A 26604-nucleotide genomic window follows, 5' to 3' on the forward strand; every position below is an offset into this window, starting at 1 on the left:
TGAGACCAGGAGTCTGGGGATCATGCCTGGCCCAGGGCACATGGAAGTTTCTCCGGTTGGTCCCAGCTCCAGGGGAGATGATGCGTCTCAGGAGGCTGGGCCTTCAAGTCTAGCATTACCATCAGCGGGCTTTTCAAGGGCTTGCGGTACCTGGTGAGGGCATGTTTTTGGGAGGCCCACCCAGTAGAAGTCTCTGTAATCTGCCAGCACAGGGGCAGGATGTCCACATGGAGGGCTCTGGTCAGACCAGCTTTCCTCTGGGATTTAAAGGGATCCTGCAGGGACACCAGCTCCTACTGCCGTGACCTTTCCCACCAGACCTGGGATCCTGGGAATCATCAGAACTTCTGAGTCCTCGCCTGATGCTCAGATGTTCACAGGTGGCCATGCCTTGCCTCCAAAAGTGTGCATTGCCCTGGTCACCTGGGGCTGGGCAGATCTCCCTCCCCACTGGGGCCTTCCTGACCTTTGGGCAGACATTTGTTGAACTCATCTGAGATCTGAAGGCAAAAAGGCCCCTGGTTTGTCGTATCCTCAGCACAAAGTAGGTGTGCAGTGAATGCTGGTTGGATGGACGAGGACCATGCCTCTGTGGGCGGTGGAGGGAAAAGACACCCCGTCTGTGCTGAGGGCCCCAGCTGGGGATGCCCCATGTGTAAAAGAGGCCATTTACATGGAAGGATCATTTAATATTACTTTTAGCTAGTGTTAACATGTATTTAACTTAGGTATTTGCCACTTCTTTCCACATAGACCTGCGTCTTCAGGCTTTGTTTACAGGATGCATTCATCGCTGGTTAGGATGGTCTCCTGTCCACTGTCTCTGTGTTAGGACATTGCTGGGTCTAGAGTTGGTCTCTTCTGTCGCTCCTGGTCCTGGGGCCAGACAGTTCTGTGTGTCCGTCCAGACAGCGAGCGATGCCTGGCTGTGTGGGAACAGGGTGCCTGCTCACCAAGACCCTTACGGGAGGTAGTGGGACGTGTCCTGTGTTTGAAGATGTCGTGCCTGCCACCCCCTCCCCCCAGTGCTCTGTGATGTGGGTTGGCCTCTGCAGTTGTATAGTGTTTTCAGCACCAGCCTGTGGCCTACACGGATGAGCATCAAGGACTGCACAGGGAAACCAAGCTCGGACTGCTTATCCTGGAATTCCCACCACTCCTGGGTATCCTGCTGACCCCCACCGTCTTCAGCTGGTGTGTGTGCGCATCCCCAAGAGCCCTGAGTGCAAAGCCCGGCCCATTCCTGTGGTCTGGGTTTCCAGAGGCCCCAGGAGTCATCATAGCTGGGCCTGTGACCTTTCTGGCCCATTGGTCCAGGGCTTCCCTTGGCCTCCTGGGGCTGTGGTGGCACCAAGCGCCCAGGGCAAAGGTTGGCCCTCTGCCACTCTACTTCTGGGATTTCAGCTCGTTCCCTGAACCTGGCCTGTTGGAAGAGATAGTAACTGTTTACCCATCTGCTTCTCTGGCCAAGGTGGATGGGCTGTCTCTGGCAAACATGTGCTTCCCATTTAGAGCCCAGTGAGAAACTGCATTATTTTTGGAGTCCAGCATACTAGAAACTTCTGTAGGAGCTCGTCAGCTTTACCAGAAGATGCCAAGTGCTTGTCTCAGTTAACTCAGGATAACTGCCATTGTTACAGGATCTCAGATCTTGTACCTTAAACAACCTCGTCCACTCTGAGCAGTATGTCTGCCCAGATACCACTGAAGGCATTTGCTCTATTTTGTTCTTGGTTTTTAGACCTTTGTATGCGTGCGTGTACATATTCTTGTGCTGTGTTTGTGACTAGACCAAGCCCTCTGAGGACTAGATCTGGTGTCCATTTCCTGCTGTCCAGTTGCTGCTGCTTGCCAGTGGGGAGGCTCTTGTCCATCATCAGAACTTGACTAATGGCAGTAAACTTGAGTATGCCTGAGATCTACCAGGGAGAGTTTGGTTTTGTAGGTCAGGGTGGGACCCAGGAGGCAGTATCTTTAGAAGGTGCTCTGGGTAGTGTTGAGGCCAGGTCAGAGGCCAGATTTGAGAAAAACCAGCCTGGCTCTTTAGTCTTCACAGGGTCCCTCACAGGTTCCCTCTTTTTTCTAGCTGTGGATGTGAGTGACTGAGGAGGGGCCTGCAGCTGGCTGAGCAGTGCCACATGCCAAGTTAACCTCTTGTGTTTTTCTTCCTGCAGCATGTTGACGGTAGCTTCTCTGTGAAGCCATTAAAGCAGAAGCAAATTGTAAGTCTGTCAGAGGTCACGTCATGAGCCCTTTCGATTTGACAGAGACACCCTGACCCCAATCCAGTGGTCTCTGTGGATCAGTCTCACTTCCACCATGGCTGCTGTTGGGGTAGCTGATGACAGGCCCGTTGACTCATTTGTCATTGCTGTGGCTCTGGGAAGTCAGGGTCAGGGTCATCGGGCACATGTGTGCGTGCTGCACACCCACCGCATGCAACAGCACTGACTGTTGTAGCCCCAGATCTTGTCCACTGTGAATACAGTAAGCTTTCAGTAAATGTTTGCTGAATGAATGAATGAGTGAATGAATGGACAGAAGACGGAAGAAAACAGGAAGCTAAGACTGCAGCCTCCCCTCTTCCTACTCCTCACAAAAATACCTCAGTATCGGGCAAAAGGGAATTTACTTAATCTTTGAGGGGAAAGAGGGAGCGTCCTGGAGCAAGTGGAGATGTAGAGAAGTGCAGCTTTTCCAGGGTCTGTAACTCCATGGTCCCCCACCAGGAGAGGTTATCCCTGTTGGCATCTGCACTGTGAAAATTTAGGGAGTGGGTTCACTGAACTGTGTCATGTTGGATCTTGATATTGAGGCTGACTTTAACAGTGGCCGTGGTGGGGCCTGTTTCCAAATCTGTGATTATGCCATCCTTATATGTAGCTGATAGGTATATAAGCCACAACCCAGGAATGGTGTTGGTTAGTTTTTCAAAAGAGGGGTAAGGAGAACAATGGCAGATCCAGCCCCTAAAGGTTGCAGAAGGGCCAGAGACCCTAGTGATGATGGTCAGGGCCTTGTCCTGGGGGAACTGGCTGGCAGGACTGCAACTCCCAGGAGGAGTGTTTGTGGTCCATAGAACTGCGGGAAGCACAGAAGCTCAGACCACTGCCGAACGAGGCCAGCATGAGGCCTGAACCCGGTCACGCTTGTTGGGCTAGTGGTGGGTAGGTCTGACATTATTTTCTCTAGGTTGGGGACAGGAGAGACTGCACAGGGTATGGTTTCTAGGTCTGTGTGGATGTTGGCTTTAGGTCTTCTCTGGTGGACAGGACCACTTGGGCCCCAGCCTTACTGCCCATACTAGTTGGGCTGGGCAGATAGCAGGTTCTCTCTGACCCCGTCCTAGCATTGGACCCACTCCCCGGGGTTGGGGCAGACAGAATTCCCAACTATGCCTGCTCCTGGGACCCGAGTCTGGCAGGGAGAGTGGTGTTAGGCCAGGTGGGTGTGGAGGAGCCCTTGAGTGGGGGCAAGCAAGTGCCCGGGTACCTCTCTGCTCTCCAGGTAGACCGGGTCAGCTACCTGCTACAGGAGATCTATGGCATTGAGAATAAGAACAACCAGGAGACGAAGGTATGTATTCACCATGAGCACGTGCCCACACCTCAGGCTGGCCTCATTCCCCGGCTGTCCTGCCACCGGCAAAGAATCAGGCTGGTGGGGGTGGCTTGCCTGAGGTCCCCTGGCCAGGACCCTGCAGGCTGATGAGCCAGTTCCCTTCCACACCTTTTCCTGGAGGCCCTGGGACTCCAGATTCCATCATTTTTCCTTAATTTTTAAAAAGAGTTAACAGAGTTAAAGGACATTTTGTCCTTTCTCCAGCAAATTCATTCGCTTGTTACCATGGTTGGGGTGCTGGCCATGAGGGGAGCCAGGGCATGTGGAGTCCCCTCGTGCCTTTTTGGGCTCAGCCGGTGCCGCCTTGGCCTTCCTGTGCTCACACGAGCGGCTGAGCCTCGCTGCGCCCTGCTGTCCGGGTCCTCCCCAGACTGGGGTGCCTGTGGCTCTGTGGGGAGGAGGACACTCCTTTGGGAGCTGCTGGTCCCTGTTGTAGAATGTTGCTCTCTCTTGATCCAGATTTTACTTGATGAAAATATTTCAAACAATATTTCTGAGCAAAATATTGACTTGTCTGATTCTCTTGTTCTTTTTTAAACCAAATAAAAGGGTACTTTCTAGAAGATATTTTCCATAGTGTTGCATCTTTTCCACATTTTCTTTCTTTTTCTGAGGAATAGAAATAGACCTCAGTTCCTTGATTTGGGGTCTAGGTAGGAGTGTGTTGGTGGGGCCAGGGCCTACAGATTCTCCACTTAGCTGTGGGGTGGAGGGGTGGCTTGGGCTGGATCTGAGCCTGGTGCCCAGGGAGTGTGACTCTGGGTTGAGTTTGCTGAGGTGCCCAACTCTGTGGTGACCGTCCTGCACCCATTTGGGTTTCCCTTTGCCCCCACAGCCTCCCCCAGGGGAAGTGGGGGGGTGTCTAGTGGGGTAGCCAGGGGCAGGAAGGCCTCCTCCCTGCTCCTTAACTGGCCCCCAGGCTCTGTTGTCAGAGCCTCAGAAGGCCACTGACCCTCAGACCCTCATTGTCCCGCAGCCTTCGGATGAGGAGAACAGTGACAACAGCAATGAGTGCGTGGTGTGCCTGTCAGACCTGCGGGACACGCTGATCCTGCCCTGCCGCCACCTGTGCCTGTGCAACTCCTGCGCTGACACACTGCGCTACCAGGCCAGCAACTGCCCCATCTGCCGGCTGCGTGAGTGGGGGCCCTGCACCAGAGCAGCCGGGGGTGCGGGCTGGGAACGCCGAACGCTGTCAGCCTCCCACCTGGTGCAGGGTGAATTGGCACCTGGTGGTTGGTGTAGGTAGTTCACACCCTCAGTGGCTCTGCGGGCATGAATGGTCCAGACCCTCCAAGGTCTGCTTCAGGGAGATTAGACTCTCAGGACGGCCGGAACGGGTGTTCCGGGGCAGGTGTTTGCAGTGGCGTTAGAATCGGACAGAAAGTGATCAGTGAGTCAAATCTTCATATTAAAGATCATGTGGGAAATATTTTGATGGAGAATCACAGTGAAATGAAAAGGGTAATCAAGGAATTAAATTTGGGTTTCTGGAGCACTCCAGACATTTTTTTAAAGATTTTATTTATTTGTAGAGAGAGGGGAAGGGCGGGGGGAGAAAAAGAGGGAGAGAAACATCAATGTGTAGTTGCCTCTGGCATGCCCCCCACTGGGGACCTGGCTCACAACCCAGGCATGTTCCCTGACTGGGAATCAAACTGGCGACCCTTTGGTTTGCAGGCCTACACTCGATCTACTGAGCCACACCAGTGAGGGCCATTTTTTTTCCTAGTCAAAAGTCATGATGTTGGTCATAAGTCTGAATACAATATTTGTGTTCTAAGAGAGATACTAAACATTCTCAGGGTACAGTCCTGCTGGGTCAACATGAGAGTTAGGTGGGCAGGGACAGCGCCTGCCTGGGGAAGCTGTGGGGCATTTTATTTAGGAGGCAAATGATGGCTGTCTTGAACTTGGTCTTTATGCCATTTCACACATTGGCTGCTAAGGTTCCACCTCCAAGGTCTGAGCCAGGACATGTGGTCCCGAGCTGTCACACTTGCCTTGTCACTGCCTTGGGGCTCAGAGGGAACCGCCCAAGGTCATAGTTAGTAAGGGGCAGAGGTATAGTTTAAACTGGTTTTGGCCCAGAGCCCACAGTCCTGCCCCCACTACACCAGCAAATCATAGGTTGTCCCCTTAGGATAGCCAGGTGGGCCATCAAAAGGGTGTGCAGGTGCCCGGGCTGCGGGGCAGGCTGGGTCTGTGGCAGTGGAGGATGAGGCTGTCTGCTCTGGGGGGCGGGGGTCCAGAGCCCAGGAGGAATCACCCGACTCCATAGGATGCTGGGGCTGTGTGCTGGGCCTGGAGAGATGGCAGCAGGACTCTATCGAGCCTACTTGGAGAACAGCTGGGATGGCAGTAGGAGCAGGAAGGCAGGGCAGGGAGGCCGTGGTGGGTGGCCAGATCCTGGGCTGGAGCTGAACTGCAGCCTCCCCAGCTTGCTCTGGTCTCCTGGGCGTTGTCCAGAGGCCCGGGAGCAGGCGTCCCCCAAGGCAGGTGTTTGTAGCACTTGGGCTGGCAAGTCGGCCCAGGCCCATTGTCCCAGAAGCCTGCAACGTGGGGCGACCGCTGTCAATGCTGGGGACTCAGTTGTCCTCCATCTTACTGTGGGGATGAACCTGGTATACGTGTGACTTGTGTGCATGGCGTGTACTTTTCACTGAACCGTGTCTGACAAACGTTGTGCTTCTGTTAGTGAAACCGATGCTGCGAGGTGACTGGTAGCTCTTGTTCTGATTTATTTTTCTAACTCTGCAGTCGGTGGTTAGTGTCTGTGCTGCTTCTGGTTTTCCCAGCACGGATGTGCCATCGTGAACATTCACGTACACGTGCCTGCCTGCCTGTCGGCTGGTGTGACTTGCAGGGAGAGACATGCGGTGTTCATGGCTCGCTGTGTGCTTTTAGCTGGTTGGCAGGTGTAACTCAGAGGCACGTTCACTGTCTAGTGTGACAGCTGCTTCCTGCCTGCTGTCCCTAAAAGTTCCGTTCGGACTGGGGCAGCGCAGTTCTGGCTTCTCTGTTTCCCTTGGGTTGGGGGGTGGGGCATTTTATTTTGGCCCTGTTTTTCCTGAATTGTAAACATGGCTTGTCCTGGTACTGCTGTGGCATGAGTGGGTAGTCAGGGTCCCCAGAGCTTGGAGGGTCTCAGTGGTGCTAGAATTGCCTGCTCTTTGCCTGACATCGACCCCTCCCTTCTGCCACAGCCTTCCGGGCCCTTCTGCAGATCCGGGCAGTGAGGAAGAAGCCAGGAGCCCTGTCCCCTGTCTCCTTCAGCCCTGTTCTGGCTCAGAGCATGGACCATGACGAGCACTCTGTAAGTGCCTCTTCCTCCTGCACTGGGGATGTGGTGGTGGGCAGAGGAAGGGTTCTGGGGGAGGCCCCTGCTGCTGTGCAGGGCCTGCCAGGCACCCCGATGCTGCAGGGCCTGTCTTCATGTTAGGGCTGTGTCTGGCTCCCAGAGGGGCTGGGTTGGTCAGGTGGCTGGATGGAGGCTCCCTGGGCCCTACCCTCAGAGCACTACCTGGCCAGAACCAAGACCATCTGGCTAGCACCTCTGTCTGCCAGCTCTCTGGGTCTTTTTGTCCTCATCTCCCCAGCATGGCTCCCAGATGGCTGTGAGGCTGAGTGGGGTGGTCCAGGCGGCTAGGATTGTTGGCAATGGCAGGTGCCCCTTCATGGAGCTTGAGCCACAGTGTCTGTCACCATTACTCCACCAAGCCAGACAGCCAGGGGCACTTTGTGTCTTGGGAAGTGTGGTTTCCTCCCCAGGGTGGCTGTGACATACCCTCTGTGCATTCTCTGCCCACCTATCTCCAGCCTGGGCACACAGGAGGGCACCTCAGCAACCGTCCACTGCCCTTGTTCCCTAGAAGCCATGAGCTGGACCTTGCTGCAGGCAGATGAGGGGTGTTGGACTCTGGCCTCAGGGACCTTGAGAGAGAGCTGTGCAGAGACATGAAGAGACTTAGAGAGATGGATGAGCGTGGGCAGAAGTAGAGAGGGGGAGAGACAGAGACAGAGGGGCAGAGAGAAATGGAGGGTCCAGAGACAGGGAGGCGGAGAGACACAGGTAGGGCAGGGACTGAGATGGCGGGGGGCGGGGCAGACACAGAGACACAGAGTAGGGGTCACAGCAGGGATGAAAGCGAAAGGGGGATACTTAGGAGATGGCCAAACAGGGAGAAGGAGATGGAAAGAAACATGGAGAGAGAGACAGACAGACAGAGACAAGGATGGGAGTAGAAAGGAGAGGCTGAGATGGACAGATGGGGGAGAAAGGACCAGGGAACAGGTGTGGGGCAAGCCTGGGTCTCAAGCTCACAGGTCCCTGCTGGCCATGAATATTATTAGATATGAGTCCGTTTTCTTGGCTCCCACCTGAAGTGGTTGGGACCCAGTGATTTCTAGAGGCCCTGCCGACACTGAGAAGAAGGACCCACGCCCTCCGGACAGGTGCGCCTGTAGGATGGGCCCCCATGCCGGGCCAGTGGGCACGATGTGTTTGGCCTATGTAATGTTTCCGAAAATTGGGTTAACGTTTAAAAATTTGGAAATTTTCCTTAAAAGTCAGACTTACGGCTTCTCTTTCAAAATCTGGAGGTGTGGTCTTGAAGCTGGAGCAGAGGCAAGGCTGCCGCCCACCCTGAGGGCGGGGCAAGTCCTCGTCATCCCATCCCTGCTTCTCCAGCGGCCACACTGTCTGATTTGCCTTCTGGGCCCTACAACTTGGAAACTGGGCCGACCACATACTTAACATGGACTTGATTAGGGACACTGCACACTTTTTCCAACAACTGAGTTTTTGGGAGAAAGGAAAATAGCAACAGCGTCTGGGTGTGATTCGTGCTCCAAGGAAGTGAGGATTCCTTCATAGAAGGGTGACTGCCTAGGTGGTGGATTTTAAATTGTGGCTTGTGTGTCCCCTCCCAGTTTCTGTGTGTCCCCCTTATCCGGAGAGCTGAGATGCAGCCCACAGTGCAGGGCGGCTGGGGCCCAGGTGGAAACCTGTAGTGTCTTTCTCTCCGGAGTTGTTCTCTGTCCTGTTCCCTATATAAGCCATTTCCACCTAGTACCTGAGAGAGCCCAAATTAGGCATTTCCTCCAGTGAGTTTGTTAAGGTGAACAAAGTCATCACAGAGTGAGGTGAATTGGGGCTGATTTTTCTACCCAGCTACCATTAGGGTGTAGAAGTTGGTGGTAAGTTTAAGAGGCCGGGTTAAGCCTCACAGAGGTGCTCGGGGCCTATGGGTCTCTTCCTCACACCCAGCCAGGCACACTTGTGTCCAGCAGCCCTGCCTAGGACCTTCCACTTCAGGTGACCCAGACTGTGGGTGGGCGCTGGGGATGGGGACGGGCTGTACCAGCAGCATGGTTCCCAGAAGCTGCATAGTTGTGCAGGCCCTACCCAGCAAGGCCCCTGAGGCCAAACCTGCACTTGTGGCGAGGTCCCCACGGTTCATGCGCACACCGAGTTGGTGAGGTGCTGGCTGATGGCACTCCTAGAAGCCAGCACGCCAGACAGACACCATCCAGCCAGCTCCAGGGCCGTACGGAGGGTGGTAGTTGTAAAATGTATGATTTTTATCTTGACAGTGTCCCTTTAAAAAAACAAAGTCGCACCCTGCCTCACTGGCCAGCAAGAAACCTAAAAGGGAAACTGTAAGTGTTTGGCCTTGTGGCCACATCTCTGCCCTTCACCCTGATTATTAAGCCAATGACAAGTACGGGAAGTCATTTTTACCCCAGGCTGATGCTTTTGATTAATTTAATCTGTCAAATCCACTCTCCCCAGTCCCACGTCTCTGCCTAGGAAAGGAGTTTTGCGGAACAAGCAAAGCTCAAGGTCTGTCAGCAAAAAGCCAGTCTCTCCGTCCCGCTGCCGGGCAACAAGCTGGCTTCAGGCCGCCCCTCCCGCCAGCTCTGCTTCTGCCCCTGGTCCTAGTGCCCTTGTTTCCCTTTTTTTCTTGCTGGCAGTGGAATGATGTTGGAGGTGGAGCTAATGTGGCTGCTAGATTTTGCAAACGGCACTCCTGGCTCTTGCTTGTCATCCTGCACCCTCTGCCCCTTGGGTTTTATTTCTTTGGGCCAAGGACTTAGTTTTCTTGCATTTTCCCTGCATCTCAGGGAGCAGGCTGGGGCCAGACAGTGCATGGCGGCTGGGCTGGGCTGGGCCTGCAGTGAAGCACACAGGTGGACGTCACTGGAGAGTCAAGCTAGAGACAGATGTTTTCCTTTTCTTGGTGGGCGAGAGGGTTCAGAGAAATTACCTTTAAACTGAAAGTAGTAGGGAGCAAATGCAGGGCACCCCTGGGTCAGGTGACCTGGGGACCTGGGCAGTGCTCTCTGAGGGCAAGAGGCCCCACCTTGGTCCTCTGCTTTCCCTGTGGTGCCAGCATTGCTTCACCACCTCCCTGAAAGGCAGCCTTCCTTCCAGCCAGTCAGTGGGGGTTGCACACAGGAAGTACTTGGGAGCATCTGCCCTTCACCTCATCTAAGGAGTGTGAGGGCAGGTGGCTGCCCTGCCCTACAGGGTTGCTGACCTGCCCCAGCACTGGGGCATCTCCTTTCACCTTTAACCCTAAAGCAGGACTCAGCCTGTTGATGTGATTCACTCCTAGCAAGGGGGAAACAGAAGTTCTGAACCAGGTAGCACATTAGAATCACCTGGCGCACACACCACCCCTTGGGTGCTTGCCGCCCCAGGTTCATGGAGGATCTGAAGTTGGGTCCCAAGTCTGTGTTTTTGGGCAGACTCCCTGGGGACCAGTCACCTGTGCGCACCCCCCCCCAAGTCTAGAACACTTTTGGTTCCCACTGGTGTCTCTCACCTCTGGCATGGCTTCGCTCTCCCCCGCTCCGCTCTCTTACTAACCCTCTCACCCTCCGGCTCTGCCAGGCAGGAACACGAAGCTGTCCTTTAGGGGCTGTCTGAAGCTTGGGATAGGGCTGGCTCTTCCAGATGCCCTCTCCACCTTCATCCTGGACGTCATGTGGGGTGTTTGGGTGTCCAAGGTTGTGTGCTGCAGCTGATGGTGAGGGAGCCCTGGGTAGGAGATCGGATGCTGCTCTGGAGTTTTTGGCCCCCCTCTGGAGGAGGGAGGAGTTAAGTCCCTGGAAGGTGGAGCAGGCAGGAGAGATGGTCAGAAAGCAGGTTCTGGGAAATAGAACATTTCTAGGGCACAAGCCCCAGGCAGCGGGCAGGGAGCCTGGCCAACCCATCCCTCACCTGCTCTTGTCCCCTCAGAGCTCTGACAGCATCCCGCTGGGCTATGAGCCCATCTCCCTGCTTGAGGCACTCAACGGCCTTCGAGCCATCTCCCCGGCCCTCCCCTCGGCTCCCCTTTATGAAGAGATCACCTACTCGGGCGTCTCAGATGGCCTATCCCAGGCCAACTGTCCACTTGCTGGACTTGATCGAATCTTGGAAAGCAGCCACCAGAAGGGGAAGTCAAGGAGCAAATCCCCTGACAGGTGAGGCTGGTGCCAGAATTCCCTCTGGGGAAGGGTGTCTGGGAACTCCCCCACCTGCTCTGTGGGCCGGGGCGAGGGAGATGTGTGCTAGGAGATAAGCACAAAGCAGGTTTATTTGTAATTTTAAATAATTTTATAACACATTGCATTTGGTGGTTCGCCAGAACGAGTCGCAAGACCAGTAGTGGTTTGGGCTCATGGCTGTCGATCACAGCAAAGGCAGCGGGAGGAGGCTGCGTCCGAAGGGCCAGAGACGCCAGTGTCCTTCCTGCCCCAGGCCACACAGGAGCAGCAAACCCCAGGAGTGTGCACGCTGCCTCAGCCTGGAAGAACTGTTTGAGCTTCAGGGTTTCGGGACTTTCTGGGGGTTGGCCACATGGGCACATCCTGGGGTGTGACCAGGGATGGCACCAGAAACCCAGCCTTGGTGATACCAGCTGCATGCCCTCCGCCTTGTTTGTGCCAGACAAGCAGGATCGTCGTCACTCGCATAAGGAACCTTCGAGGGCCACATGCCTGGGCCTGCTAAGGGTTCATCATGGGTCCCTGGGACACTTGCTAGGCTCAGGCAACCAGCTCACCTCACACATGTGCTGGTTTCTAACTAGAAAAGTATAAAAAAGGCAGAGGTTCTATAAAACCGACTATGGCCCTTGTGACTTACAGACATGGCAGAACCGCCTCAAAGATACACAAAGAAACCTGGGGATCTCCTGCTGCTTCCCACACCCAACCTCCCGCCCCAGGGGTTTACTGTCTCAGCTCTCGTCTTGGAAGTAACAAGCCACGTTTAGGCCTCTGCCCGTGTGTGGGTGGATAGCCCCGGTGTCTGGTGGCTGGGAGCCCCACTGTCATTGTGCTGGTGCCCACCCCGCCCTGGGTGCGCCTGCCCCGCAGCTCCAGGCGTGTCTGCAAGCTCACCCTCACAGGATGCTGGCTCTGGTGTGGGGTTGGCGTTTCTCATCCACTTGTCTTTCACTCCCCTCTTCTCTGCCTCCAGCACCCTACGGTCCCCATCATCCCCCATCCATGAAGAGGACGAGGAGAAGCTCTCCCAGAACTCAGACGCCCCTGCCTTGCTGAGTGGGGCTGGGCTGGTGCTGAGCAGCTCCCCAGAGGTGAGGCCCCGCCTTGGCCAGCCCTCCTCAGTCCTGCCCACCTGAGATCTGAGTCCCCACTGCTTGCCTGTTGACTTTTGAGACCTAAGTCATGGTGTGCCCCAGGCCTGCCCTGCCACTCCCTCCTTCAGTGGCCTTGGCCCGGCTGTGACTTCCCTCAGCCTTAGCTTCCTCATCTGTGCAGCAGGCATTGGCTAAGGGGCTATGTGTGAAGTACCCAGCAGATGTGCCCTGGACTGGCAGCTGCAGCTCACCCTGCCCCCTCCCCAGGTTACCTGCAGCCTGATCTCGGGTGGTCGGCCCCATCCTGGGTCAGCACTGTGGGTGCAGACTCATTTTCCCTTGTTCTCCAGAGTTTCCTCACGGAGGAGGTTGATGAGAGGTCATCGCTAAAACAAGGTAAGCCCTCTCTTTCCTTAAGGGCAGGGTTGTGGTGCTGTCTGCCTAGGTGGGCTGGGGGCCTCCAGCTCAGCTCTCCTAGAGGCTTCTCAGTGAGTTGTGTTGCCTTCCTGAGAACCATACACTGGTTACTGCAGTGTTTCAGAGGACAGCCCGCCTCCACCCCTGGTTTTCCTCCTGCCTCCCAGCATCGGGTAGTAGCGGTCACTTTATTTCCCACTTGGATCTTTCTGCACACAGCCAGCTCTCCATGGTTGTCCTGTCGTACACCACTTGTCCCGACCTTGGGCTGCACCCATCCCTTGGGTTTGTAGTCCTGCCGGCGCCTGTGGAGACCCAGGACCTCGGTGTGGGCCTTGAGCCCAGCACAGTTGATGGCCAGGGTGTGCACACAGGGTTCAGCTATGTCCACGCTTCCCATGTTGGGGTGAGGGGGCTTGTATAACTCTTTTGGCGGGGCGGTTTAGCACATATGGGGGTTAGGTCCCAGGTGCCTATCACATGTACCGGGCTCTGAGTCAGGGATGTCCCTACCTGATCTCACAGTGGTTGTTGGGCATAATGAGGTGCTTTCCTTTGCCGGCTGGGGAGATGCCATCTCTCCACTACCCTGGTCATTTCTTCCCTGTGTTGGAAAGATGAGGATCAGGGCCAGGAGGTCGCCCTCACTGACTGGCTCCCAAGCCTGCAGTCTGATAAAGCCCCCTTGCTGTGACCCCTTCTTTCTGGGGCTCCCGGCCAGCATTGCACTATGGGGACCCCTATCCCTCCCAGGAGCAGCACCCCCGTACACATGGGTGGGGCCTGTCTGTAGGCTGCTGGGCCGGGGCCCTTGGGTGTGGGGTGTGGGAGTGCTGGGTGGAGGGGTTTCTGTTCCCGGAAGCACCATGCTGTCTCCTGCTGGCTGGCAGGGTACAGGCAGCCCCTCTGCCTCTGAGGCCTTGGCTCCCCCACCTCCTGGGGGTTGGCTTTGTCTCGCTTGTGCACAGTGTGTGCTGGGACTGGGCAGCCCTCTGCTGTGCCCTGACACAGGGACCAGGCCCCTTTCTGTAGGAGAGGCCTCCCCCATGAGGACACCCCTGGCAGCACTGGGAAAAGTGCGGGTCCGAGACTGGGAGCTGATGTGTGAGTGGGGCAGCCACACCCAGAGGGCCCCCCACTGGAGCATCCATGCAGGGCCCGCTGCAGTGTGTGTGGACCAAGTGCCGCCGCCCTGCCTGCCCATCCAGAAAGACACATGTAACAGTTCTACCTGTTACTGTTTTATCTTGTTTTTTTTTTTAAGTTGGGCATGTAATTTTTTAAGATAAAAATAAAACAAAAGCCCCATGTTGGGGGGTGCAAGAGAAGGAAAGAGGAAGAGGAGGAAACGTCTACCTCTGGGGTCCTGGGAGGGCAGAGTGGGAGTCAGACTGAGGTCCTGGCCAGAGTGAGGGCCCCTAGTGGCTGTAGTGCCCTCGGGGATGAGAAATGGGCTCTCTGGGCTCCCAGCCAGAGGGAAGGCTGGATCTACCCCTGCCTGTGGGTCCCTGACCTGCTCCCTCCTCTGCAGGGAGCCGTGTGCCCTCCATTGAGAACGTCCTACAGGATGGCAGCCTTGACCCCTGTGGCTGCTGCCAGCCTGGCCCACCTACTGACATCTACCTTCCAGGTAATAGCACTCAGCCTTTGGGCTTTGGGGGCCTGCTAGGCCTGGGGCAGTGCTGTGACTGTCCCCATGGATCTGGGGGCCTGCTCTGACAATTGAGGGAGGGGCTGACCCCTGGGAACCCAACCCCTCTCCCTGGCTCTGAGCTGCACTCTTTCCATCAACCCCTAAAGCACAGCCAGGCTCATTTTCCACAGTCACCCCTCCTGCAGCTGCTGGCTGGCTCTTTGGGCAGAGCCTGTGCCTGAGGCCCCTTTGCACCCCAGAGCCAGCTCAGCCACAGGAAGTCAGGAAAGGCTGTGTGTTTAAGGACACGACCCTTTTCCCTGTCTGCCTCCCCTGTTGCTGTATCTTCTTCCATGGCTATGGCACACTTGGGCCTCTGCCCCAGGAAGCTATGAACAAAGCCACCTGCCTGCTTCAGGCTTGATATGGGCCACCAGCGCTCTGCCACTTGCCTGAGGTTCCTGATGAAACACTACATCCCAGGTCAGGGTGCGGGGGACAGGCTGGGGTGCTAAGTGCCAGTGTCTCAAGGCACCTGGGAATGGTCTTGCTTCTCTTCCCCTTTCCTGAGGCCTCTGCCCAGGGCCTTTTGGCCTCAGCCCCTCTGCTCTTGGCTCCTCTGGGCCAAGGTACTCAGCATCGAGTCCTGGGCTCCAAACATGGTGGATGGGAGTTGGGGGCACTCCAGGTGCTCATGCTGGCTTCTGCTAGGATCCATCTGATGCTCCGGAATCAAGATAAACAGCCATGTTGCCACCGGAGAGCCTGACTCCTGCCACATTCCGGGGGAGCCCTTGGAGCCCCCGTTGCCTGGTCCCTGGTGACCTGGCCTCCCCATCAGGGGAGCTCTGATGTGCTTTGGTTGGAAGGGCCTCTTTCCCCCCAACCCCAACATTTGGCAGAGCAGCGACATGTGCAGACAGAGGGTCACGCGCTGTGAGGGAGCAGGATAGCTATTGGTTCAGTGGCACCTATGGACCTGCCTATAGGGACACCCAGGGGCAAAAGCATACCTTAGAGTAATACAGGATTCCAGTAAGTTCTTGCAGAGGACTTCAAGTATTTCACTGTGATTCAAATTCTGCCCGGCCCCCACCCCCTCAGTCCTTCCATAGGCTGAGTTTCTCTGGGTTAGAATTTGGCCCGGAGCTCCATTTCTCAGGAAATAAAATTTCAGCCTATATCCGTCTTTTGTTTCAGTTCGTAGGTTGTGTAGGCATTTCATTTCCTGCTCCCCACCCCTCAAGGCAGCCTGTCCTGAAGCTAGTGCATCAGCTGTGGAGTGTGCTGACGTGTCCGAGCCTTTGCTAACCAAATTTCTGTCTCCTCTGCACAGCCCGGGGGCCGGACTCCTGCTCTGTTGGCATAGAGGAGTAAGCTGGTGCGTGACTGCCGTCATACTCGTGGTGGGCGGCTCTGATGGGCGTCCTTGGCAGGGGGCTAGCGAAAGGATCCCCTCTGCTGCCTCCTCTTCTCCTGCTCCCTCTGTGGGGTTTCCTCGCCATTTTCCAGCATATTCCAAACCCATGTCTCCCGTGGGTCCTGGGTTTTAGATCCAGAGCTCTCCCAATGCCACTGCACCTGTGCCCCAAAGAGGCAGTCCTGGGATGAGTCTGGTGCTGGCTCTGGGGCCAGAGGTTCTTCCATCAGGACCCGGTGGGCCAGTTAGGCTCTTCGGCCTTTAGGGTCCCAGGAATGGTTGAGACCTTGTCACTGCTGCTACTAACCTGTCCCCCACCCACCTCCAGAAACTTCCGGAACACCAGCACACTCTGATATCAACCTGTGGGGGAGTCCTGAGACTAACTCCCAGCCTGACAGGGAGGCCCCCTCTACCTGTGACCCAGACCCTTTACAGAAGGCTGTCCCAAGAGCACCACCAAGAAACAGGCCATATGTGTTGGGACCCTCCCCCTCCTTCACATGACATTCGGGGTTCTGGGAGGTCTGGTGGTTGGTGGCCTGGGGTTTCCCAGACGTGTGTGTCATGGAACGCTCCCACAGGATCCCTGGTCTGTCCCGGTGGCAAAGCCCTGGCAGCACCCGCTGGGAGACACACCCCATGCTGATGTCTGGGTTTCCTTCTGTCACCTGAGCCCAGGCTTTGCTGGCTGTCCACTTTTTTGATATTTTCCCAGACAAACCTCCCATCTTCCTTGCACATTGTTTCTGACAGGTATTACCCTCTGTTGAAACAGGATCTGGCACTTTTATAAAGTAGATCCTGGCCTCCACAGTAGTAGATGCTGAGTGTTGCAATTTAGGTAACACTTCCAGAAATAGGAAACACAGGTCAGATCAAGCTACAGGGAAATATGTTTCACCTGCAGGCTGTGTGGCCAAGCTGCCTCACTGTCTGTAGCCACAGCAGCTAAGAAAACAGTCTGTTTACCCCAGAGTCTGTATCACAGGTGGTCAGAGCAGACATACTGCTTGGTTTGCTAATTAAAGACACTCGTGGAGCCTGCGTGCTGGTGGATGGACAGAGCCATTCATTCTGTAGCTCTGAGAAGTGTCCTGGCCTCTCTGCTGCTGCAACCTCAGTCAGGGCTCCCCACACCAGTGCCCAGGGACAGAGCACCCCCGGCACTGGGGAGGTGACTGTGGTAACAATGGGCCCCTAAAGAGGGCAGGCTGGGCTCCTGGGGCTGCTGTGAGCACTGGCTGTGCACCCAGGTCTGAGTCCATTCACTTTGGCCTGGGGCTGACCGAGTGCTAGCCTGATCCAGTTGGGGAAGCCTTGTAGACAGTGGCTGCTCAGTTTCCGGGAGCACAGTCCCCCGCGAGGGCAGGAGATCCAGAGGCCAGCTGCTCTATTGCATGGCTGCAGCTGCTACTGGCACCCTCACCACTCACCTGTGGCTGGAGTCCCTGGCCCTCTCTGTGGTCCACCACAGACATGCGTATGCAGTGGAGGGTGCTAGGTAGCCCTGCCCTCCAGGTTTCGTAGTTGGTGGGAACCCAGAGCCTGGTGGGTGAAGGGAACAGTTGAAGCGGATGACTCAGCCTAGCCTGACCCTCCTCCATCTGCTCCCGCCTGCAGGATGGTCCACTTCCATGGAGATGCCCCGAAGCCTCCTCACCACTGGCCCCACCTGGCCTCTGCTTGGTGGCCCCAGTTGTGACATTGGGGCCACTGACGTGACTCCAATCTGAGAGCCTGGCCAGGCTGGCAGCATGGAGCCCATAGCTTCCCGGACTTTGCTGAGGGGCTGTCTGGACCCCAGTGAGACCCCCGGCATCTTCTGTCTGCACACCTGTCACACCTGCAGCTCTTGAGGGGCCCCACACCCCTTGACTGAAGAGCACAGTGGACTGTTCCCTCTGACAAAACCTTGTTTTTGTGGTCTCCATATTTGTAAATGGTACAGGATGAAGGACAGCATTTTTCTGTCTCAGGCACTGTGCTCTAGGGCTCCCCCAATTGCTTTGTCGGCTGAGTAGCTGGGGCTGGGGCCTGGCCACCCACATGTCCCAGATTGGCTTTGTCCAGCCCCCCAGCCAGTGGGGGGGTTAACACCCTGAGAACTCAACAAACTGGCAGGACAGGATTTATTGGTGGGTGAAGTACTGTCTTCACAGGAATTGTTACTGGGGTGCTTGTCAGGGAAGGAAAAGAAGTGGGGTCTGAGTCATGGTCAATGAAGGCAATGGTGCCTGTCCCCTACCCCATGTGTGTGGCCTGGCTGGTACTACTGCTTCGTGCCCTGTGTTCCCTTCCTGTTCAGGCCCTTTGGTGTAGGTCTGCCTTCCATAGCTCACAGCCCTGCCCCACAGCCCTGCCTTCTGGGCCACCCAGGTTTCTCACTCCGGCCGGCTCTGGGTCTGCCTAGGGCAGAGGTGCAGGTGCACAGCCTATTGGCAGCAATTGGTCTAGTGTCCCCCTTCCAAGTCCTGCGCCTTCTCAGAGGTGGCTTTGCACACACCCTCAGACCACCTTCCTGTGGAGGGCCCCTGGAGGGACCTGAGCTACTTCTCTGCTCCCTCTGTGCCATTTAAATGTCACTTTATGTTTCTCTTTGATTTTTTTGGTCTGGGACTCCTTGGTGGGACCTTCCTGGGGGAGTTAGCCTCTTTTTTTTTTTTTTTTTAAATGATAAACAACCACCCAGGCAACAAAAAGGCAGAAGGTGCAGCAGGGCAGAAGCTGCCTCAGCCAGGGACCTTGGCCTGATGTGTGGGCGGGTCTGTGCAGCTCCCCGCCCTGGAATTGGGGTTTGCAGAGGAGCTCACTTTCTGAGGAATTGCCCTGGGAAGCATGATGGTTCTCATTCTGGGACAGCCAGCAGCTGTCCACAGAGCATCCGCACAATTAGGGACTTTGTCCAGTGGGGTCCTCATTCTCTCTCCAGTTGGGCCTGAGCAGAGCACTGCCTTATGCACAGCTCTCGGCCATGCTCAGGCCACCTTACCTGGCCACTTGGCTGTCTAGCCTTCCCTTCCACCTGCTGGTGTGCTAATTGGTGCACACTAGCATACACACAAGCTGGCCGTCTCCCCCTCCCCCTCATCACCCACCAGCACCCTGGCCTCTCGTCAGCGGTATTGGTGCCAGCACTCTGAAGGACAGGATGCAGACTGCCCTGTCTTGAACTTACATGCGCTATCATTTGATGTATTCTGATGGACTAGTTTTTGTTCGTTTTTACTGTATATTTATAGTAATAAAATCATGCAGCATTATCTTGTCCACTCCTTTTTCTATGCATAGCACTGCAGGGCCTCAACTGTTTCTTGGTCAGGAGGCAGTACTTCTACATCAGTGAGGTTCAACTCCAGGAGGGCATGAGGGACACCATGTAAGATACTGCTGGTTACTCTTGTGGCTATTGTACTGATTCTTCGGTTGGATCGAATGGTCCTTGGGGACTTGGCTCAGTCTTCTGAGCTGGTGGAGAAGGAACCCAGGGCCTCCAGGGTTTTGAGGGGCTGCTGCAGTCCCCATCTGAGTCGCTGATTCATCCCACAGATGTTGCCTGAGCACCTATGTGTGTCAGCAGAAGGCAAGATGGGCATGGTCCAGGCATGTGGGGCTTGTGTTCTAGTCAGCGAGACTCTGCACAAGTAAATTCTCATCTTCCCAGAATCAGCAGGTGATCAGATGGAGTCACGTGGGGGACTTAAGTTAACCCATGGTCTGGAAGAGCACTCCAGGCAGCTGGCACAGCAAGTGCAAAGGTGTGGAGGCAGGAGTGAACCTAGGGTGTCCACTGAGTTGAGAGAAACAGGAGTGGCTCAGAGTGTTGGAAATGGGAGATGTGCAGACCCTGCAAGACCTTGTAGGGGCAGAGTTTTCTAAGAACAGGTTTTTAAGAAAGGGAGTGGTTCATTCCAGATGTCATGTGGAGAATGGATTAGAGGGGCAGGTTTGGCTGCCATGATGCTGGAGTGCTGCTTGGCTCGAGTTTCCCTGCCCAGGGAGTGGTTTCCCAGTAGGGAGAAGCTGGTGCCCTCAAATGCACAGGAAGCACTGTTTGTACCACCCCTGGCAAGCAGGGCCCCCAGCTCCTTTGCAAAAACAGTTCCAAGTTGCCTCCACAGGCTCCTTCTTTAACGCAGAGGTTCAAGAGTGGAACCAGTAGTGTTCTTGGATGGCCAGTCCCTGCCCCAAGGAAGGACTGTCACCTTCGGTTGCCCCTGGGTCTGGCATGGTCCCAGTGTGGGTAGAAAGGTTCTCAGCTACACTGGGTCTCTCTCCCTCATTCCCCCAAATGGACCCTCTTTCTTTCATGTCTGGTGTCAGGGAGGGGTAGGGTACAGGGTGCCATTGTTCTGTACCCCTTGCCCCACACTGGCCTTGGGCTCAGGTCATGCCCTGCAACCTGGAGATAGGGACCTCTCTGGATGAGCCCTTCCCCTCACTGACCTTTCCCCTTCAGTGACTTGCCCTGGGACCTGGCTGCCTCTCGTCAGCTGTGGCTACCCCTCTGAGCCCTGACTCTGGCAGAGGGCCACAGTGGGGAAGAAAGCGTCCCTCTTTGGGTCATTACCCATATCTCCTGACTGCACACCATGGACCAAACGTGAGTGAGTTTCTAGTGGATCGCACCAACCCTTGTCTGCCCTCTGCCCACTTCCCTCACTCACCTCTGCTCAGGGTAGTCTTCCCTGTGCTACAGACCCTGACCTTATTGCATGGCTCTCCCAAGGCTGTGCCGGTGGCACCAGTCCTGAGTTTCTTCACTAAGCCTATCCATGCCCACTCTGAGTAGGCAGATGGAGCTTGGACCAGCTGGTGGAGTGAGAGGCATTAGGACTCGGGAACCCCAGTGATGTATTTCCCGATTTCCTTCTGCACAAACATGGGGTAGGTACCTGTGGCAGAAGGCAGGAGATTTTCTTTTGTGGACACTGGGTGAGAGACAAGGTGGGAATTGGGATCCTGGCTATGTCACCAACTGCGGAGCGCCCTTAGGCAAATCCTGCCCTCATGAGTCCAGGGTCCTCTTCGGGAAGTTGGGGAGACCCCGTTTTCTCCACCAGTACCTGGCATATGATGCCTGACGTGGATACTTATGGCGCTGGGCGTGGAAGCTCCCAGCCCGGGACTTGTCACTTTAGCCCTAGCCAACTGGGTGTAGGGAGCCTCAGGGCTTCTCGCCATCTACCCCATCCAGGACTGAGCACAGAATTGGATTGTGGGGCAGTTGGAGCTTCACCAGGCCCTTTTTTTCCTGTGCCGTCATCGAGTCAGGCAGACCAGCAGCGACCTAGATAGGAGTGCTTAGCAGGTTGTGCCCTCCCCGTTGCAGGGCTCAGCTGAGCCTTCCTGAGGCAAGCAGGGGGTGCCCACGTGCCCAAGGAAGTGCTGGGGGAAAGCTTGCGACGTGGTCCCGCCAAGGGCAATATGATTTGGGGGGCTCTTGCTGTCCCACCAAATCGGGGGACTGGATTGTCTTGAGCCCTGAGTCTTTCACCCTCTCCACCTAGCAGGCTCTGCTCGCGCGTGCGCGCGCAACTGGCCCGAAGCCGTCAGTCCCTTTGCCTTGACGTCATCGGCTCTGTGGAGCGAGAGGTGGGCGCGTTGCATCCTGGGTGTTGTGGTTTTTGATTGCCACAGGCTGCGACGCCGCCCGGAGTTTGAGGTTATTGGGTGCTGGCTGAAGAGCGTGCGGTTCCTCCCTTTGCACACGCCCTTCGCTCCTCTTAACCACGTCTCTCGGTGGGCTCTCCTGACGCGTGTTAGTAATTGGCGGATGGAGCGAGGCTGCCCGTGGATTGGTCAGGTATAGCGGGGGCGGGCCAGCGTCTTCACATAAAGGCAGATAATCTGGCTGGGTGGGCAGTGTCAAGATGTCGGCCTCGGTGCCGGAGCTGAAACAGATTAGCCGGGTGGAGGCAATGCGCCTGGGGCCGGGCTGGAGCCACTCTTGCCACGCGATGCTGTACGCCGCCAACCCCGGGCAGCTTTTCGGTCGCATCCCCATGCGCTTCTCGGTGCTGGTGAGGACGTGGGCCCGGCTGATGGTGGCCAGGGCGCTGTTCGTACCCACGGCAGTGACCCGGTGCTCCCTTGCAGATGCAGATGCGCTTCGACGGGCTGCTGGGCTTCCCCGGGGGCTTCGTGGACCGGCGCTTCTGGTCACTGGAGGACGGACTGAACCGGGTGCTGGGTCTGGGCCTGGGCTGCCTGCGCCTCACCGAGGCAGACTACCTGAGCTCACACCTCACCGAGGGGCCACACCGCGTCGTGGCGCACCTATATGCGCGGCAGCTAACGCTGGAGCAGCTGCACGCCGTGGAGATTAGCGCGGTGCACTCGCGCGACCACGGCCTGGAGGTGGGGCCGCCACCCGGGCCCCGCCCCCCACCCCGGGGTTTGGCTCTGGCCCTGCGACCATGGGTAACACGTTCCCCTGAGGGTCCCCTGGCCAGGTTGGGTGGGGTGTCACTGTTTTCGGCATCGGGGTTGGGAAGAGGGACCTGAGGGTGGAAGGCTGGGGCTCCCTCCGGGCTGTGTTCCATCTGCCTTGCTGCCTGCCGTTGCCAATCCTGGGAGTGGGGAATGGGACTGGTTGCAGGGAGTGTGATAGAGTGGGACCTGCTCAAGTGGTGAGAAATTCAAGAGCAGACAGGCACTTGCAGGGTGGGGAATGAAGGAGATCGAATTTTCTTGGAGTTGAAGACTCTTGTGATTTGTGGGTCTTATGGTCTGGAAGGGCTGGGAGTGATAACTGGTGTGTTGGGGATTCACCCTCTGAAATGGGGAGCATGCGGTGCAGACTGGGGGGGCTTCCTGCCAGTGAAGTTGGGGCTGGAACTAGAGGATGGAGAGGGTGAGAAATGCACGAGGTGGCCTTGAAACTTGCTTGGTGGGGAGAGGGCTGCACTGCTCCACAGAAACTGGCTGGCTTCTGCCTCACCAGACCCTGCTGTGGTCTTCCATTGTCCTTGGCAACCTGGCTTCCCTTCCCTCCCCTAGCCTAGCAGGTCACACAGGTCCCTCCTACCAGGGTTGTACTATTGGTGTGGGGGCCTGGCCCCAACCTTGGTTTTTTTCTGCAGGTGCTGGGGCTTGTGCGAGTCCCACTGTATACCCAGAAGGACCGAGTCAGTGGCTTTCCCAACTTCCTGAGCAATGCCTTCATCAGCACAGCTAAGTACCAGCTCCTTTTCGCCCTCAAGGTGCTCAATATGATGCCAGAGGAGAAGCTGGCTGAGGCTGTTGCTGCAGCCACTGAGAAGCAGAAGAAAGCTCTGGAGAAGCTGCTCCCATCTTCCTCTTGAGGTTGCTCCTATACCATGTGTTTTCACTCTCCTCTGTTCTGTGCCCATTGCTGAGACTGGGCCCTGAAATCCCACAGGAGTGTGTCTTCTACTGTTTCTGTGTGTGTAACCCTTGCTTACCGCATGGGGTGAGTGGGCATCTCATCATCTCCACTGTCTTGAGCAGTGACAGGGCCTACTGTGACCTCAGGTTGGTCAGTGGGTGGCCTGGGGGTGCTGGACCTGGCTGTCTAGGCTCAGGACATTCTCACCCACCTTGAGGCTTAAACCTGTCTCTCTGAGAGTCTCTCGGGTTGGTGGTGGGCCAGTTACCACCTGATTTTCCAAGTGGGTAGGTGCATACACACAGAACAGTGAGAAGTTATTTCTCAGGAGGATGCCTTTCTCCGTGGACTCATTCCTGGAGACTGCCCTCTGTGCCAGCCTGGGGGCCTAGAGAAGAGCCAGCTTGGGTAGGACGTTGTACTGTTAATTTGGACTGTTTGCTTTACTTGGTTAGATTTCCTTTTCTGTATTGTGTGAACTATGGGTGAGGCTTTAAAACCTCTTTACCCCACTGGGACTTGGTCCCCAAAGACAGTCAGGATCGCAGGCCCAGGTGTAAATGGAGCTGTTGAAGGGGCAGTGAAGTGGCACCTCTGCTGTTCTATTCTTTAGTCTTGACTGCAGGCCCAAGGCCAGCTGCAGGAGGACGTCTCCTTCCTTTCCCCACTACCTGGAGACTTAAGGACAGAACCAGGTCCAAGAGCACTGGGCACCATTCAGAGTCAGGCTGCTACTGGCCTCCTACTTCAGGGTTGGGGGGGGGGGGGCTGGTGTTGCTGTCTACCTCCTTGTTCATGAGCGGAACTATCAGCCATGGACCTCTCTAGGCTATGAACTTGGTCTGGGACTTCTTTGCTGAGACTGTCCACAAGACGCTCCTTTTCTGATCATTGTGGCTCTGGCTGCACCTGGGTTGAGCCTGCTGTTCTTTACTGTGCTTTGAAAGCCTCCTTTTCTCCATTCCCAATGTGGTCTGCAGGCAGCTCCTGGGAATGGTCTGGAAATACCCTCCAAGTTTCCAAAATGACAACAGCAGAGCCACCACAGGCAAATAGGTCACCACTGGAGGTCTCCTATGGGCCTAGGTCTGGTAAAACTTCTTAGCAAAGCTATGGGACAATTTCCACAGTGCCTGCCCAGCCTGCTAAGGAAAGAGGTGCTCCCAGCCTGGGTATCTGTTCTACCTTAGAGCCTTGATGAAGCAGCCACACTGGGCAAAGGCACTTCACTCTATAAATAAAACACCTGTACCTTGCTCTTCTCTTATTTCCTGGGGTGTGGGGGCATGCTTGGCTCTGCAGGTAGCTTCTTTTGAATCACAAGGGTCTGAGCAATAGTGGCTCTAGCTGCAGGGACAAGGAGCAGGAGGGGTCAGCAAGTCAGCCCCACTAAGAGCACAGTATTCTCTGTCCTGGCAGAGGAGGCTTGGGCCCCAGCGGGTCACTGGGACTGGGGGTCATGGCATGACTTTCCCTTTGTTTTTCTGTCATCTAGTACTGTATGAAGTGTGACCAGAACTGAGCCCCTCACCAGCTGATCTTAAATTTTTATTTTCCAGCAAATGACATATGCTGCCCAGGTGCCCCAGTCATCACCCATCAGGGCAAACCTGAGTGTGTGCCTATGGTGTATGGGGACACGCTCTCTCCCTAAGGTCCTGTCTGCTCTGGGCCTTACCACCACACTCTGGATGAGGCCCTTGTCTTGCCACCACGGGGGCCTTGCTGTCTGGCATGGGCCACAGCCCGGTCCTGTCTCTTCTAGCTGTTCCTGGGGGCCAATCCTCTGGCCGTGGTTGGGGCCCGGGCTGCTCCAACTGCCTGCTCACTGCCCTCCTGTTTTCCGGGCACACAGCTTCAGGGTGGATCAGTCACCCAACGTCAGATTCTGAGAAGGGAAACGGGACTAAAGTGGGTGTTTGCTCAGCTCCCAGTGGACCTGCTGTCCCAGATTGGATCCTGGGCTGGTCGACACTCACCATCCCTCAAGCTAAGGTTCCCGCCAGTTCTCTTTCCCATTCAGCACTTGCAGCTTCTCCAGGCCTTGCGTCACTGAGCACAGTACTCGCCCTGAGGATGGGAACAGAGACTGCAAGTCTGGGCAGCAGTAGAAGAAGGGGAGCCCTGTGAGGGGGACCACTAGGAGTGGATTACCTGGAGGGTCAGTAGGTTGTAGTGGGGCTGCCCCTGGGGTCAGAGCCCATTAGGCTTTTCCTGTTACTCCGTGTCTGGTTCCTGGGTGGGGGTGAGGGTCATTGGCTGCCCTCCCAGAGACTCACCCATCTCGTGGACTTGATCCTCCAACACTTGTGACAGCTCAGGGAGGCTCAGGGCTTGCAGGGAGGCCTGCCAGTCTTTGGAATCTGTGGGGCAGGGCTGGGTGAGCCTGTGGTTTGTGTGCATACAAGCCCTGCCTCTGCTGAGCTACCTACTGTGACCCACACAACTGTCAGTGCCTGTGTGGCCCCCTTGTTACATCAAAATGTGTTCTGCTTGCTGACCAAAGTACTAACTGCTGATCAAGACCCAGCCCCAGGAATGAAACCCTCCCGTGAGGCTATGCCCTAGGGTCTGCCAGCCCAGCCCAGACGCCATCTGGAGGCTGGAGAAGTCACTTGAGGTCTCGGACAGAACAGTCAGCCACAGCCCAAAGGCACTGCTTCCCACCATCAGGAGGGACAAGAAGGAAATGGGCTGGGGAGGGCAGGGCCACCCTCAACCTGGAGTTTGGGATTGTGTTTACAAGGATCTGGGAGTATAAATGTGGTAAGTGCTGAGACAAGTAGTAAAACCCAGCCTGAGGAGGCATCTCTGCCCAGTCCTGGGCCAGGACACTGCTCTCCTTACCAGCCGTGGGGAGGGCTGGGCCCAGGGTGGCCCCGAGAGGAAACTCATCTCGCCTCACTCGGGCTGACAGCTCAGCCTGACAGGCTCTGCAGGACACAAGACCAAGTGCTGGTGAGGGGAGAGGCCTGGCAACTGCTTTCCATGGAGGGCAGGGGAGGGCAGGGGATGACAGATACCCCCACCTCCCTGACTGAAGGGCAGAGCCCTGTCCTGTCCCTGCAGCCCACCTTCCTGGGCTTGGCAAGCACCCCAGGCACCTGCCCACACTGACAAGCTCTTTGGGCAGAAAGCTTGCATAGAGTGTGTAGATTTTCAGGGTCCTACTTCTGCCTGGTCTACCCCGCAGGAACAACCTGAATGAAATAGGGGAAGGATGGTGGCATAAAGGGATCTCAGGAAGCCCTGAAAGCAAGTCCTTGGTTGAATAATTTGGAGGGAACTCAGGGCCAGCTCAGGGGCCTACTCACCGCAGCTGGTCTAGGATGAGAGCAGCATCCTGAGCCAGGACCCAGGTCTCCTGCAGCTGGGCAGAGACATCCTTGCGGGTGCCATCCTGCTCCAGGAGGCAGCTCTCCACCACAGCCCGCAGCTCCTGCTCCTGGGACACCTGGCCCTTCATGGCCTCTACCTCCTCACAGCGCTGGAGAGGGAGAGGTGGGAGGTGGGGCTGGCAGGCAGGCAAGTGGGCCAAGGATGCAGGAGACTCGAGGATCCACCCCAT

The 26604-nt window shown here is 56.2% G+C and overlaps 3 protein-coding genes across 23 annotated transcripts in view; 2 read left to right on the forward strand and 1 right to left on the reverse strand.

Annotated features, from left to right (window-relative positions):
- Nucleotides 1–20230, forward strand: part of MGRN1 (mahogunin ring finger 1) — a 50386-nt gene extending 30156 nt beyond the window's left edge. For 2 of the 5 annotated variants that reach the window (XM_037029829.1, XM_037029831.1), the window contains exons 8-18: nt 2175–2222; nt 3508–3576; nt 4598–4757; nt 6828–6937; nt 9217–9282; nt 10868–11094; nt 12095–12212; nt 12566–12611; nt 14164–14262; nt 15602–15646; nt 17309–18948. In XM_037029829.1, coding sequence (XP_036885724.1) covers nt 2175–2222; nt 3508–3576; nt 4598–4757; nt 6828–6937; nt 9217–9282; nt 10868–11094; nt 12095–12212; nt 12566–12611; nt 14164–14262; nt 15602–15642 — 984 coding nt within the window. In that variant the 3' untranslated portion in view covers nt 15643–15646; nt 17309–18948. Of the gene's footprint in view, nt 1–2174; nt 2223–3507; nt 3577–4597; nt 4758–6827; nt 6938–9216; nt 9283–10867; nt 11095–12094; nt 12213–12565; nt 12612–14163; nt 14263–15601; nt 15647–17308; nt 18949–20144 lie in introns of those variants that run through there. The other 3 variants (XM_037029832.1, XM_037029833.1, XM_037029830.1) reach the window with 2 other exon arrangements.
- A 5-nt stretch (nt 20231–20235) lies between these two features.
- NUDT16L1 (nudix hydrolase 16 like 1) lies at nt 20236–24292 on the forward strand. Of its 5 annotated transcripts, none has more exons than XM_037029842.1 (3): nt 20236–20288; nt 21785–22108; nt 22771–24292. In XM_037029842.1, exons 2-3 carry the CDS (start codon nt 21785–21787, stop codon nt 22990–22992), a joined length of 546 nt encoding a protein of 181 aa, XP_036885737.1. In that variant the 5' UTR covers nt 20236–20288; the 3' UTR covers nt 22993–24292. The 5 variants fall into 5 exon arrangements, with proteins under 5 accessions (XP_036885737.1, XP_036885735.1, XP_036885733.1 ...); XM_037029840.1 differs by lacking the exon at nt 20236–20288 and adding an exon at nt 21273–21491; XM_037029838.1 differs by lacking the exon at nt 20236–20288 and adding an exon at nt 21515–21708.
- Nucleotides 24293–24563: 271 nt separating this feature from the next.
- Nucleotides 24564–26604, reverse strand: part of ANKS3 (ankyrin repeat and sterile alpha motif domain containing 3) — a 32179-nt gene continuing 30138 nt past the window's right edge. For 7 of the 13 annotated variants that reach the window (XM_037029817.1, XM_037029819.1, XM_037029820.1 and 4 more), the window contains 5 exons: nt 26351–26523; nt 25884–26236; nt 25316–25399; nt 25016–25106; nt 24564–24924 (listed from right to left, as the gene is read on the reverse strand). In XM_037029817.1, the coding sequence (XP_036885712.1) occupies nt 25027–25106; nt 25316–25399; nt 25884–26236; nt 26351–26523 (690 nt within the window). In that variant the 3' untranslated portion in view covers nt 24564–24924; nt 25016–25026. Of the gene's footprint in view, nt 24943–25015; nt 25107–25315; nt 25400–25883; nt 26237–26350; nt 26524–26604 lie in introns of those variants that run through there. The other 6 variants (XM_037029818.1, XM_037029816.1, XM_037029821.1 and 3 more) reach the window with 6 other exon arrangements.

This window comes from Sturnira hondurensis, unplaced genomic scaffold, assembly GCF_014824575.4.
Source record: "Sturnira hondurensis isolate 20B ecotype Veracruz unplaced genomic scaffold, ASM1482457v3 Scaffold0020579, whole genome shotgun sequence".
NCBI lineage: Eukaryota > Metazoa > Chordata > Mammalia > Chiroptera > Phyllostomidae > Sturnira > Sturnira hondurensis.